We start from the raw sequence: 15,008 nt of genomic DNA on the forward strand, positions 1-15,008 counted from the left end.
TCTCGTCTTGCCTAGGATTTAGCAGTGTTGGACAAAGATTCTTAGGAGATGCAGGATATAAGTGGTGCGCCTGTACATCAGGGCACCAAACGGACATTTGGGCTTTGCGAACTTCGAAGTAAAACTAAGACATGTGTTTGCTTTTTCTGTGGATTAGCGTTTTGTGCCGTTGTAGTAGCCCTGCTTTATGATTATAACGTTAAAGTTAAAACAGCTGGATACCTATATCATGGTATCGATGTAGATGGTAAGCACCAACATTTTCATTGCATTAACATAAACATTGTTAAATGATATATTTAAATACCAGAGACATTGATTAAAGTCACTACCGAAAACCAAGGAGTTCCAACTCCTTGCGAAAACCAAGGCAAAATTTTGGGAGGCATAGTGTAGGTATATCAGAAAAATTTTCAAACTGATCATAAAATTATAATACTTATATCATCTGAAAGGTAATACAAAAGCCAGATGAAATCACTTGGAATTTTTTAAATATTCCTACAAGCAACGAAGATATTGAAGTTTTTTAACTGCAAAAATTCACCAAAAGTGTCCACACTCTTCAGCTTAAAACCTGTCACTACTGAGCAGCGGTGATCACTCAGCTGTAGCTGCAGCTCAAATTGCTTGTGACCAATTAGGGCTGTATGTTAATCTAATGACCCGGAAACAAATCCAAATTGGCGACCGCACAAGAACATGGCTAGGTTGGCTTCCGTACAGATCATGTACTATAAATATTGCGCATCAAATTAACTATACTTCGCACTGCTCAATTTTCATGATTTTTCTACATAATTTTGCAAATTTCATAAACTTTATTCGCTATAAATTTCAAAAAGTTGCAACCAGTACTTAACTGACAATTTTGAGCATTTTGTCGAGGCAAAACTTCAAACGCCCTGAACTGAAACTTCTCAAAGACTGCAACATGGGAAAATCACGTGACCAGATTTTACTCTTTGATTTACAGCTTATTTAGTTAATGGATTGTATTAGTTTTTTACGCGGCGCTAAAAAAGAGATTTAAAAAAGGGGTGCCATAGGCGAGCTGTCAGCAGGCCGATATCAGTTTTACACCTCACTGCCCCTGGATAGTTACGACTGTAGCGCCCCTAGCGGTTTGTGATATACCTACATAGTGCGTGCTACTTGGTATTTGTTCCCAAATTGTTGTTGTACGTTGAAGAAATCATTATTATTTTTTACATGTATTTGATTTTGTTGTGTGTGTTTGTGAGACTTGAATGTCCGTATGTTTTTTAAAAATAACTGACACTTCTACCTACTATTCAGCAGGTGTATGCTCAATTATGTACTAGTAAAAAGACACAATAAGAACAGAAAATAAGAATGTATATACATCAGTTTGGATACAATATACCCTCTTGTAATTTTCAGATTCATCTCTGAAAGTTTCATCCAAGTCGCTGATATTTGAAACTGAATCTTCAAAATCTATTACTGTTCAGCTTAGGTAGGTGTTCTGGATGTGGTAGATTGGGGGGGGGGGGGGGGCACAGTGGGAAACAACTTGGTGCAAACCATTTAATTGATAAAAACATGAAACCATGGAAATAGCGCCCACAAGCAATTTGATTTGACTGTTCAAATCAACTTGTAAGTAGTTTCACAAAAAAATGTTCCCTGGCCAAGAACTCAATTACTAAGGTTAGATGGTTACATATGGGCACATCTTAGGATCATTAGGAGCAGTGTAACAGCACTCTTATTGAGATCCAAGTCAACTAAGCCAGAGAACTGATTTGTTTTTTTTTTTTTTTTGTGTGTGTGTGTGTGTGTGTGTGTGTGTGTGTGTGTGTGTGTGTGTGTGTGTGAAACTGGGGCCTGATACCATTATCAGATGGTTGCAAGTAGTTTCACCATAATGAACATTGTGCTGGTATAAACTGGAAAAAAAATCATATCTGTATATGATAAATATATTGATAAATTTATAGATACGTGACATTTTAAATAATTTTTCATATAGTTTTGCTGTTTGTGTCATTTTACTTGTTTAAGTCTTTTGAAAATTTTTATAGATTTTAGACTCTGATTAAAATAAATATGTGTATTTTTCTGTTTTGTCATTTTGATACAATCCTGAAAAGAATGCATACTTTTATTTGTATTCATTTGAACAATAATTAAAAGTAAGGTTTATAGATAGCAATTTTTGTCATCTCCTTATTCAAAAATTGATTTAATAAAACATGCAGTTATCAATCAATTTGACCTTATTTTAGGAAACCAGTTGGAAGAGATATTGTTATATTGGTGCATTTGGATGATCCATCACTTATTCAGACTGTGAAAAAAATTCATATTCCAAAAGGCTCATCTAAACCAGTCTTGATTCCACTGTATGCTGGATACCATGCTGGTCATTGTACATTGTCATTCAAAACCGCAGTGTCATCTGAGGTAACACTGAAGGGACTTCCTAGTCAGCGTGTACAAATCAGAGTAGTTCACAACCTTTTATTGGGATACCTCAGTGTGGCTGTGGGCTGGTTCTGTTTTTTTATGTGGACAGTCTCATTTTATCCACAAGTCTATACCAACTGGAAACTGAAGAGTACGGCAGGGTTGAGTTATGACTTTACAGTGTTGAATTGCACAGGTCATTTTTCTTATGCTATTTTCAATGCAGCCATGTACTTCGGTGATACAGTGCAGGTATGTGAAGAGGTTGCAGGAAAAAGAGACACAATAAGCATTTCTATGATTAGACCTTTATATTGCAAAAAAGTTGAAAATCTCCTGGATATTTCAACATTTTCCCATAATCCCCAAGCTACAAAATTATTCAAAACTGTTGATAAAATTACAATCCATTTGTAAACTCATTTTTGAGTTTCTAAATCGCTAATTTCTTAATTACTCCAGGAAAAAGATTGAGACTGATGAATTTCAATGAGATGGTAAAATTTAGAATTTTGCATCTGTATAGCCAATATTTTGCTGTGATGATGTAGTTAAGCCTTGCCCTTTAAAAAGAACTCTAATCATTGATATGTAAAGAGCAAATTTTTTGTAACATCATAAAATTCAGAAGAAGGTTATATTTTTTTCCTTTCAGCATGAATACCTTCTTTTGCATCCTAAAGGAGATATACCTGTGAAAGTGAATGATGTGCTCTATTCTACTCATGCTGTGATCATAATGATCATTTTCATCATACAATTTCATATTTATGACAGGGGAGGACAAAAACTCTCATGGAAAACATTACTTTTACAAGGTAAATTCTTTATTTTATAAACTGATACACAGTTATGAATTCATTGGATAGACTTATAAGAATAAGCTTCTAGATTTTTAAAGATGCAATCAATCTGTATTTTTTAAGTAATTTATAGGGGTTTATCCCCAATGAAACTGTCATTCTACAAAGATTGATCAAACTCCCCAGGGTCTCTCACTGAATACAATCTGATTAACAGATTAACACACCTCTTGTTTCCAACATACTTGCGTAATCACCAGCTTTTCTGTATTCTCAATGTCAGAGTGAATGAATGTGTTAATCAGTTCAACTGATTGCGTTCACCAAGAGTCTGCAGAGTTGGAACAATCTATGTGGAACAATATTTTCACTGGGAATGAGCTCTAAGATGGTAAAAGAAGATGGTGAGTAATCATCAGTGAGTTTTGATCAATCTTGGACCTAAAGTAAGTTGAGAAGATCTCTAGGATAATATGTAGTACATTCTGTTGAAATTGCTATTTATTCATTTATTTATTCTTTTGAACATTTGTATTTATAGACATAGTGTGCCTATAAATATATCCATCATATGTAATATTGCATTAAAATAACAAAAACCCTGTTTTGTGCACTGTCACTGGCAATACCATGAAGGGAAAACCCATGTTATTTATCCTCAAACTAACAAGAATGATTCTTAGGTATGAAATATAGTTCAAGCTCAAAAACCCACCTGAATGGATTTTTTAACTTTAAGTTACGCGGTTTTTGTGAATTCAAGCCACTCCAGGCCATCCATGATACAGGATAGCAGCTCCCATGTCTTAGGTCCCGTTCCCATATTAAACACCATCAGTCTAATTAGATTGATCCAGCTCTGCAGGGACTCTTGCTGAGTGCAATAACCTTTACTGAATGACATGCCTCCTCTTGTTTCTAAGGGCGTATTCCCAGAGCTTTTAGATCGATCTATCCCCGCGGGGAGTCTCACTAGATTACTGTCAGATAATCCGGCTTAGATGTCCGTCCCGCCTACTACAAGCTGTAAGGAGGTAATTAACTTTTGTGCCTGCTCGGCTGACAGCTATTTAGCGTGAACCCCCAGGGAGTTAGGTTGATCTAAAGTAGATCGATCTAATCTCTGGGAATGGGGTCTAAGGCACTAGTATAATCACTAGCTTTTCTGTATTTTACTTAACTCCAGGAGGGGGGGGTGTCATTTAATTAATACCAAGTTAAACTGATCGCACTCAGCAATAGTCTCCACAGAGACATATTGATCTACAGACTTAAACCAACAGTGTCTTTGGAAAAGGGGTCTTAGATTATGGTTAACAAGACATGAGAGACCTTTTGTGCCACTGAATATTTACCAGAAAAAAAAGATGTACTTTGTTGAATTCTGCACTTTGTCACTTTGAGTAAAATTGCTTTAAATCAAAATGTAACGTTTTCAAACACTGCTTCCTATGCAAATACCTTTATGAAAGCATTGCAAGTTTTGTTAAACTGTTAGCAAATGATAAAATTGAGGGAATAAAGGGAACCGGAGAAGATCAGCATTGGTCAGAATTGTGCCGGAAGTGACGTGCAGTGGTGTTAGAAACGAAGCTGAGTGGTCATTTTAACATAGAGGTGAACGGCAGTGAAGACGGGTTGTCGGAGGAAAAAGAAGTTTTCTAAACAACATGGTAAGATAACTCTCTTTTTTTACGCATTTTGGGCAGAGAAAACTTGTAGAAATAATAAATGCATGATATGAAAACGTGACACGGAACTTGAAGGTGCAAAATCGTGCTTAATTTGCGGTCAACTTGTTTAGAAATAAATGCTTCGTCGACCGCCAGCGCGACAAAAAGCGTAAAGGGGAAATAATTCCCGGGAGTCTATAAATCGTTGTCATGTGGAAATTTGGCATTAATATAATCCGATATGTCCATATCTAAGTATTTTTGGGTGTTTTATGGTATGGGCTGCAATTACAACGATGTTTTAGAGGTCTTGAAGGGCCTTGTGAAAACCAGGAAGTAGTTCGTAACTAACAAGTGGAATGTACCGATCTCCGACTGCTGTGCACAGCTGTATCTTTTTTTCAATATATTGACGAATTTTTAGATCTTTATATGTCCATCTGGCATGAAATTCCACACACATGATCACACTGATATACCTTTTACACTGGGGAAGGCGCTAATCAGTGACAAATGCCAAGACAAAGGTGACATTCTGACAGCCTCTTATCTGAGTTAAAAATCACTGACAAAAGAGACTGGCAATCAATTTCCTCAGGCTGGCAATCATTAGCCTATAGAAATTGGTCATGTTACATCTTATCTACCTGTGAGAATCGTTTTACCAACTGAGTATTGCATAATAATGTCAATTATAAGTACTTTGAGCTAGTCTTAATTACCTGTCAGCTCACCTGAATTCTCTTTTTGTCTTTTTGGGTAGATCTTGTCAGTGAAATGTTTTATTTGTCCTGTGACAAAAATTCGTCAATATATTGAAAAAAAGATACAGCTGTGCACAGCAGTCGGAGATCGGTACATTTCACTTGTTAGTTACCAACTACTTCCTTGTTTTCACAAGGTCCTTCAAGACCTCTAAAACTTCGTTCTAATGTGCAGCCCATACCATAAAACACCCCAAAAATACTTAGATATGGACATATCGGATTATATTAATGCCAAATTTCCACATGGCAACGATTTACAGCCTCCAGGGAATTATTTTCCATTTAAACTCTTTGTCACAATGGCCGTCGATGCAACATTCATTTTAAAACAAGTTGACCGCCAATTAAGCACGATTTTGCACCTTCAAGTTCCTTGTCACGTTTTCATATCATGCATTTATTATTTCTACAAGTTTTCTCTGCCCAAAATGCGTAAAGAAGAAGTGTTATCTTACCATGTTGTTTAGAAAACTTCTTTTTCCTCCGACAACCCGTCTTCACTGCCGTTCACCTCTATGTTAAAATGACCACTCAGCTTCGTTTCTAACACCACTGCACGTCACTTCCGGCACAATTCTGACCAATGCTGATCTTCTCCGGTTCCCTTTATTGGGATCTTCCTTTTTCAGAAGGTCAGTTAGTTGTCACTTGGAGGATCTTTGATCTCACACACACTGTTTATTCATTATTATTTGTGGTGACTATATTGAAGGTATCTGCTGTTTTTTGTATGATTCCAACTCAGATGTTCTTGCACTTTCTCTTAAATGACCAGGTTATGCCAAGAAAAAGTCATCCTATGATATTTCCAATCTACAACAGGTGCATATACAGCGTGCTGATAATAATAAGTTATTTCTTTTCCAGGTGGCATGATGCTATGGATTGCCTTTGGATTCTTACAAAGCTTTCTTGGAGGCATTCCTTGGTTACAGTTCTTTTACTTGTTGTCCTATATCAAAATTTTAGTCACTGTTGTGAAATATGCACCTCAGGTACGTAAAAGGAGAATACCATTTCTGACAGTAAATTTCTGACACAGTCAAAAATTGGAAGGTATTGCCAATTGTGTAAACTTGAAAAATTCAGAATATTGTTAGCGAGCAATTTCAAAGGGATGGGAGTGGGGGTCTGAGAAGTTAACCTTTTTAGTGCCATAGAATCTAGATCAAAATTTGATTCAGAGTGGACCTTTTCCTGGCCAAGAGGACTTTTCATTCAAACCCAATGAACCTGTATTGTCTGCTCCCATGAACAATTGCCAATTCAAACTTTTCATTAAAACAGTGCAATAAATGTTGAAAATGATGCGAGAAGATTTACTGGACCAATTTGACCCCAATTATTAATTTAACATTAAATTTGGACAGTATCACTTCATAAGTGAAAGATTTACCACAAAAAGGACTGTTTGAATTATTGGACAAACTTCACATTACCAAATTTGCAATTAAGTTTGAAGTTTTAGTACACATTTCCGTGCATTAAAAAAATACATAAATTCTTTTCAGTTTGTCATTTTCAATATAAACATGAAAAGATAGAGATAAAAAATTACTTTACTGTTTTTAGGTATACCTGAACTATAAACGGAAAAGTACAAAAGGTTTCAATGTAACAGCAGTCATTATGGACTTCGCTGGCAGTGCAGCTAATAATTCACAGATGTTTATAGATGCTTTTGATAATGGTGAGCAAGATTTCATTTCTAAAATCTGTCATTTAAGAGAATCTTTTGTGAGTATATTGTTCTTAAAGATGCCCAGCATAAGATTTCCTCACTAAAAACTCATGCTTTCCTGATGTAAATGGGGTTTTCCTCTGACTAACCCATCTTTAAACCCCCTTTCCTAACACCCACCATATCTCTGTAACAATCTTGGAAAATAAAAAAACCTTCAAACTCCACCATCCCTTCATGCAGTGATTGCCCGGTTGTATGCAGTCCTAAAAATGGGTCAAAATAATTAATAGGTGTTGGTTTGCCAGGAGATGATTTATTAGAATATTTTTGACCCCATTAATTCATGGCATTCATCTGTTAAGAAATTATCAAAAAGTATTAGTTATTCTTTCATAGTTCATAAGAAATTTTTTTAAAGTAAAAACCTGTGTTTAAAATCTTAGGCTTGGTCCCCTAAATGCATATGAATGTATATAGTAGTTTGTCATACAGTTTTACTGTGTTGTTTGTAAATTATCGTGAATTATTAGTGTATTAAAGTTCTAATTTTTATCTTTCAGATGACTTAAGTGAGGTGTTTGGAAATCCAGGAAAACTACTACTTGGATTGATATCGATGGCTTACAATTTGATATTCATGGGGCAGCATTTCTGCTTATATAAAGCAAATTCATAGTACATTTATAAACATAGTAGAGGGAAAAACTAGAGATTTGGTCATGATATCCAGGGATAGGGAAAGGGAACAGCTCGACATGTTATTTATGGTAACAGAGTCAGTGTCATCATTCCATGTTTTCATGCTTGTGATATTAAATTAACAATGTATTTATAGGTGAAATATTATTTCTAATAATATTGATAAGATTTAAAATTTAAACCCATAAACAACTAAAGAATTATTGTTATTATAATTATTATAATAATTATTATTATTATAAGTAAAAATAGTTTAAAGCTTTTGCTGAAAAAGAGAACAAGGTTATATCTTAAACTTATGCATTCTTGCAGTTGCAATTATTTTGATGCAATCTTTATTTAAAAAAAAAACCTTTGCAAGTATATTTGTCTGCTAGTTTTTTGTAGTCAATTTTTTGTCTGGCGTTAAAGCCACAATTTTTGAGATTTTTGTTTCATATTTTTCTTTGTAGATAGATTATGGACCCAGGATGAACTTATTTTACTTTCATAAGGATTAGATTATGATTGGTAATATATTAGAATTTAATACTCTAATTTAATAAGACAGACATCTGCAAAGAGAGAGTACATGAATAAATGAAGTGTTAGACACAGTAAAATTGATTATGCTGTCACAAGGCCCATTAGTGATCTGTTGCTGTAACATGGGAATGTTTTTATGATCACTATACCACTGTTGTAATTTGAAATAATGAATGGATGCTAACATAATTTGTTTACAGTACTTTAACAAACATTAGCCCTTTTTTTAAGCTGGATTCAGAAATAACTATCATGTAAAATGCTCAGATTTCCAGTACTCTCTTTTTCTTTTGTTTTCACACAAGAAGTCAAACTTCAGGCCTACCCAACTACCAGACTCTGCACCGAATGATCCTGAATTCACCGGTAGATCAGACCACACTACCCGTTTTCAAGGTGTGTGTCAGATCGCATTACACAGTATCATACCCTGAACAAATTTTGAGTGGCGATGCAATGCTTTTCAACCCCACTGAGAATCGTCACTATCACATCCCATACTAGGTAAGAGCGGTGTTGCATCTGATACTGTGTAATGTGATCTGACACACACCTTGAAAACGGGTAGTGTGGTCTGATCTACAGGTGAATTCAGGATCATTCGGTGCCCAATCTGGTAGTTGGTTAGGCCTGAACTTCTGGTGGTCAAGTTAATATTTGATAGATCTTTTATATTATTTAAAGATTTTTAAATAATAACTTTGGAAAGGATTATTCTGGCTGGCTGTAAAAATGTATTTCTTAATAACACATGACATTTGCTATAATATCTATCTTATTATAGACAGTTCTCTGAATCTTACTTTAAAAGTAGAAAAACAATTTTAACATGGCCAATTTAATCATCTTCTGATATCACAGGGGTCTGTAGTATAGCCTGTTATAAAAGTGAAAAAGTTTGGTCAGAGAGCAGCCTGGCCATAGGAACTTGCGCAATTCATTTTAACTATTGTCCTAATGTCTTTGAAAAAATTGTATTATTACTCTTTCCAATATATAAATGAATTTAATGTTAATTATAGCTGATAAATTTCCGTCAAATTAATAAATACATATAAATAGCTGAAAAAAGGATTGTGTGTACTGGGTCACAGTTGTTAAATTGTACCCCCCAGTATATTAACCATGGCCCATAGGACTAAGGTATCTAGGGCTGTCTATTATGTCTTGAAGCAAGAATGTATTCTTGCTTGCAGTTACATTCATGTTTGTTATATCTTCTGTGTTATAGTTTGCAAGATCTTGCTCTATTGAGCAAATTTATTTAGATAATTTTAACTATTTGGAAAAGACCATGAAAAAAATGTATCTGGGAGGTGTGTCAGGTCATAATTGTATATTTTGTAATTGCTATAAACCCAACAATGTGTAGAAAAGTGAGATTAATTATTATTAATAGGAGACACTGTCATGTTATTGATGGCAACAAGGTCCATTAGTTTCACCTTCCATGTTTGGTGCTTATGATATTTTTATGCTTATTTTAAGGTGCAATTATCGATAAAATATTATTACTAAGAATATTAGGAAGTTTTTCAATTTGTTCTATGGACAAATTATATATGTTTTGTAATATTTAAAAAAATATGCAATTTATTTTTAACCTTTATAGGTAGTTACCTTACACTTTTTACTTATAATTTTCCAGGGGGGGGATAAAGTTTTTTTTCTACACGCAAATCATTGCTCAACCCATCCTGACACTTGGATATGATGCTTTATTCCATTTTTAATTTAAGAACTAATATGGTCACCCTGAGCTTCAGAGATAACTTGACACCTACCTCTTCACTATAGCCTAGCTTCATCGTGTCAAGTTACCTCTGACGAAAATAGTTTGACCTAGTTTATATAAGCCAATCGAATCCAAGTTTCAAAATTTTTCACCAAAGTTTGGTGAAAACGCTGATTGGTTGACCGTCAATCGGTAATCCTCGGCTGATTCCGCAAGCTCCATACTAACAACAACGTTATTGTCGAGTGCGGAGACATCCGAGTAGTTCCGAGTGCATAACCGTACACAAAGAAAGCATGGCGTCTCCTACGAGTGACTACGAAAAATAATGTGTTAAGTTATCTCTTGATTCTTTGCAAAATATGAGTATATCGGAATTAAAACCAGAGCAGTTTGAGGCCCTGCATCATTATCTACTGAGGGATGATGTATTTTGCGTGCTGCCCACAGGTTACGGCAAGTCCCTGATATTCAGCCTTATCTTTGATTGGTCCGGATTTGAACAAAGCGCGCTTTGACTCGTTCGCGTTCATTGGCTAGATCGTTCAATGAGTCATTGAGTGCGGGATTTAAATTTGATTGGCGGGCGGCGGGAGCAATCGAATGTGGTCAGAGGTAACTTGACACGATGAAGATAGGCTATAGTGAAGAGGTAGGTGTCAAGTTATCTCTGAAGCTCAGGGTGAATATGGTTGGCCAAGTATTATACTTGTTATATAATAAGTCAAGCATGGCTTGTCTACTAAGTTCAGAGCCTCTAAATCTTTTAATTATTTGCTTTGGCCAAATGCTTTTTTTTTTTTTTTTTTTTTTTACAAAATCTTTTTTAAAATGTTTGAAGTACAAATTTTTAAACATATATCAAGTAGCAATTGGAAAAGGGTAAAGGTATGAGTAAACATAAGTTCCATGTGACCTCTGTCTAGAAAACTATGCAAGTATAAATATGAAAATACCTCAGAATAAATACTAAAATGTGTGGAAGCATTGACAAGAACAAAAATGTTTAAGACAGTAATGTATTGTACATGCATAATATGCCTTTTTTTTTTTTTTTTTTTTTGTTGTTGTTAATAAAATTTTGAAATGAGATTTCTCTTTTCTTACTTTCTTTCCTGTGCTAGCATTAATGAGTTTGCCTACAGAAAAGCAAGCAAATTTTATCTAAGTCCTGCTTATATTGATGCAATGTTTATTTATGATTACATTTTTTACTTCTAGTACTTGGAAAAAGATAATGCAAACGTATCAGTAAGGACATATTTGTATTTCTTGTAATTGATATAAACCCAACAATGTGTAGAAAATTCATTAATACGATAATGGAAACACGACGGTTACAATGTCTTTACTTTCTTTTCATATTCGATATTTTTTAAATTTTAGTTTTGTAAGGCGCATGGCTGTTTTATGGAATGGCGCACGTAAGGTTTTATTATAGAAGCGCGGATCCGAGTGCACTGAAATAATATACTGAAGTTTTAAAAGCTCGAAATCTGGGTATACTAAGAATTACATGTTTAAAGTTTTCCTAATTTATGCAATTTAAGTCATCCTTTATCTCAGTTTCAACTAGTTACACGTAGATCGTTCAAACGGTATATATCCATATGGTCGACATATCGATTCTCTTGATGAATTTGTTTCTAAAATGAGCTGAGTGATTCATCACTTGCGAAAACCAAGCCATAATGCCCCATTGTAACGATAAATGAACCCAATGAAAGGTATTAGAGGACAAAATACGGTCGATAATATATTAATGTTTCATGACGGTAATCCATAATGAAGGTGCAATCCCGACGCTCTTTTAAAATTTTCCATTTCAATGTCGCTGTGTTTAGCGGTTAAGATTTTTCCGCAGTACTTATCCTAAGACAATATGAAAAATATCTGTTCTACCACTTTTAACTGATAAAGCCCTCCTGAGAAAAAGAGAGAAAAAGCAATTCTTAATAGAATTCGCGTGGATTGGTATTACATGTACACACGCAAAATAAAAAAGGAGGGGAAGGAGATAAAAGAAAATCCTTATTTAAATATAAATTTAAAAATTATGATATTAGTTGCGAATGCTGCTTAATTAAGTACGGGCGGTGATAGCTGCATTTTCAACATTTCTCTTTCATTTTATATTATAAACGCTGCATACCATATTTTGACATGACAGCTGTGTATTTAGTGATTGATTATAATTGTTTAAAACCATCCATGTTGGCTTTTACTTTCGAGGAGAGCAAGAAGGGGGGGGGGGGGATTAACATGATGATTTATATTACAGCAAAGAATCTGCAGAGTAGAGTCGATCATTAATGCAGGGAAATAGGCCTAGACAGTAGACCTAAAAAGACGCGATAAGTCAAGGTATTAAATGATATGCATTATCGACTAGATAATCAGGTATGTGCCTGCTTATACAAAGCTTCTGAGTCAACCAGCAAGACAAGCATTAATTAAATTGGAACAAAACGGTTTGAGGCAAATAACGTACAGACAGCTGAAGCAAATGGGAATGGTTACGAAACATATACCAAGAACGTAGTATATAAAACAGGTAAAACCATGAGCTCGAACAGTCGATAAGTCACATATGAGCTTGCAGCACCTTAAGAAAATGTTTGGTCTCCTTTGGCAACAATATGGATAATATTGGAAACGGATTGGAGATCTAATGGAATACATAGTCAGCACACTCTCCTGTTCCGCCCAAGCACAACTACGCCGGTTCCACATAATTCGACGTGCTTGTCAAGATAGACAACTGGAGATTACACACAAATGAAAGACTGGAAAGACGACTACGATCTATCGATGCACAGAAGAAATAACGTGTGGATGCACGACTGTCACGAGTCCTACAGAGATCATGACGACATCATAGGAAGGGCAATTGGAAGTGCTTCGGAATTCATTCCAGGTATGCCCGACATCAGATTTACCTTATGAATTACTTATGTGAGGTTGTATAAACGGTACAACGTGACAAAATATCAATACTTTGAAACAATTTACATTTGTTGAAACCGTGTTGAAAGACTCCTAAGATAAATATTTTATTTATCGGTTAAAAATCCTGAGATTGAAGTACATATTTTATTTTTAATCGAGTATGATTATGGCAAAGAACAATCTTCAAAGCGCGGAAATATATAACATCAATACAATACGCTACAACACAGGCAAACCCAAGATTTTGCTGTAAATTAATTTTTCTTCACTTAATGTAGAACAGCAATAGAGAACGGTCTACGGGGAAAGTTTTAAATATGTAGGGCACATAGATCGGTTATGCTTAGTTTCGTCGGAAGGGTTGAAGTTATTGTAGGGGATGCCTCCGAGGCTGACGGGAGGTAGTAATGATGATGGTGGGAGAGTGTGTGTGTGTGTGGAGGGGAGGGGGGTGCTGGCATTGTCCAAGTGTGTTCATTCAACCTTGCTTCCACTTTTTTTAGACTTTTTTAAGCCAAAATTGTTTATTCGGCTATTTATTCAGCTTCCCCTTCCATGATATCATTTACTTCCAGCAATGATGCATTTAGGTAATTTTGAATGAAGATTGTTACGTGGCCGTCCAATATTACAATTTCCGAAAATACACAGATGATTTCTGAAGCAATACGCGGTTCTATGTGAGAAGAAGTGCACACGCACACATACACTAACAGAATGGTCACAATCGCAATAGCTGTTGCGAAACAATCAATCACCGCTACCACAATGAAGAGAGTCGAGTATCGTTTTTGCAAAGAAGGCAGTGATTTCGTCTACTAAGATTCATTCCAGGAAATAATGCCAGTCTTGCGGTATATGAGATACTTCTGTTAGTGATTCGTATAGGCGTTGTTGGTGACTTAGCCCTACTCTCCTCTTTTTTTTTTCTACCACACATCAGTCATAGGTACAGGAAGCAGGTCACTAGCCCCGTCGCTAACTTTTAGCCTCCCTCCCCCGGCCCCTTGAGCTTACAATTTGGATGTTTACGTTATATGTGTGTTTTTTAATTTATATCATTTTATTTCAACATTAAGAAGCGTAGATTTATTGGTTTTAATCCCCCTCCTCCCCATCAGTGCAAAGTAATGGTGGGCGGGTTTACATATTTAATTATCCAGACATTAACGATATATGTACAAAAAATTGAATATCCATTTTCCTAAAACGCTATAATAAAATAATAATAATAAAAACGTTTTGAATGATACAATAACAAAAACCTACACATAATTCCAATTTCTCCCCAAAATGCCAAAAGTAAGTGTTCGCTCTGCTGAAATCAATCGAAAATTGGTTCGAAAATGTTTGATTGATGGTTGAAACAGTAATAAGCAGTTTTTAAATGCGTTAATTTTAATTTATAACTCCTTATATACACTCCTTTTTAATTAATCACAAAGATTTGCAATTACACCGTCTAGGCTTACATCCACGAATTTTTATTCAACAGAGCTATGTGAACGAAGCGGGTACATCTGAAGGTCTCCTATAGGCCCTAACTCCTTTGGTGAACGAAATTGTCCCCAGATTTTGAGTTTCAGCAAAGAATGGTAATATATCTTATCTGTTTTCCTCCACCTACAACATTGAGCACATGGTTTGTGTATTGAACATCATGTTTACATTAGCCATGTGAGTAAAATAGGCGTTTCATTGGCCTATTCCCTTTGTCGTCATAACAACGATTGTTGCACC

General features: G+C 35.2%; 1 protein-coding gene across 3 annotated transcripts; it reads left to right on the forward strand.

Moving 5' to 3' along the window:
- The first annotated feature begins 48 nt into the window (after positions 1 to 48).
- On the forward strand, positions 49 to 11,121 carry LOC106163562 (cystinosin). 3 transcript variants are annotated; one of them, XM_087004595.1, is made up of 7 exons: positions 49 to 247; positions 1,405 to 1,480; positions 2,253 to 2,685; positions 3,089 to 3,251; positions 6,544 to 6,671; positions 7,249 to 7,366; positions 7,921 to 11,121. In XM_087004595.1, exons 1-7 carry the CDS (start codon positions 49 to 51, stop codon positions 8,034 to 8,036), a joined length of 1,233 nt encoding a protein of 410 aa, XP_086860721.1. In that variant the 3' UTR covers positions 8,037 to 11,121. The 3 variants fall into 3 exon arrangements, with proteins under 3 accessions (XP_086860721.1, XP_086860727.1, XP_086860733.1); XM_087004601.1 differs by lacking the exon at positions 7,249 to 7,366; XM_087004607.1 differs by lacking the exons at positions 6,544 to 6,671; positions 7,249 to 7,366.
- The last annotated feature ends 3,887 nt before the right edge of the window (positions 11,122 to 15,008 follow it).

The sequence above is a fragment of the Lingula anatina genome, chromosome 1, assembly GCF_051362555.1.
Source record: "Lingula anatina isolate TDL-2025a chromosome 1, LinAna3.0, whole genome shotgun sequence".
NCBI lineage: Eukaryota > Metazoa > Brachiopoda > Lingulata > Lingulida > Lingulidae > Lingula > Lingula anatina.

What these genes read in the sequence shown, in the direction of transcription:
- LOC106163562 (XM_087004595.1), top strand. Translation starts at nt 49, where the DNA reads ATGCAGGATATAAGTGGTGCGCCTGTACATCAGGGCACCAAACGGACA. An exon ending in ACTTCGGTGATACAGTGCAG is followed by an intron (nt 2,686 to 3,088) that starts GTATGTGAAGAG and finishes TTTTCCTTTCAG; the next exon opens with CATGAATACCTTCTTTTGCA. An exon ending in TATAGATGCTTTTGATAATG is followed by an intron (nt 7,367 to 7,920) that starts GTGAGCAAGATT and finishes TTTATCTTTCAG; the next exon opens with ATGACTTAAGTGAGGTGTTT.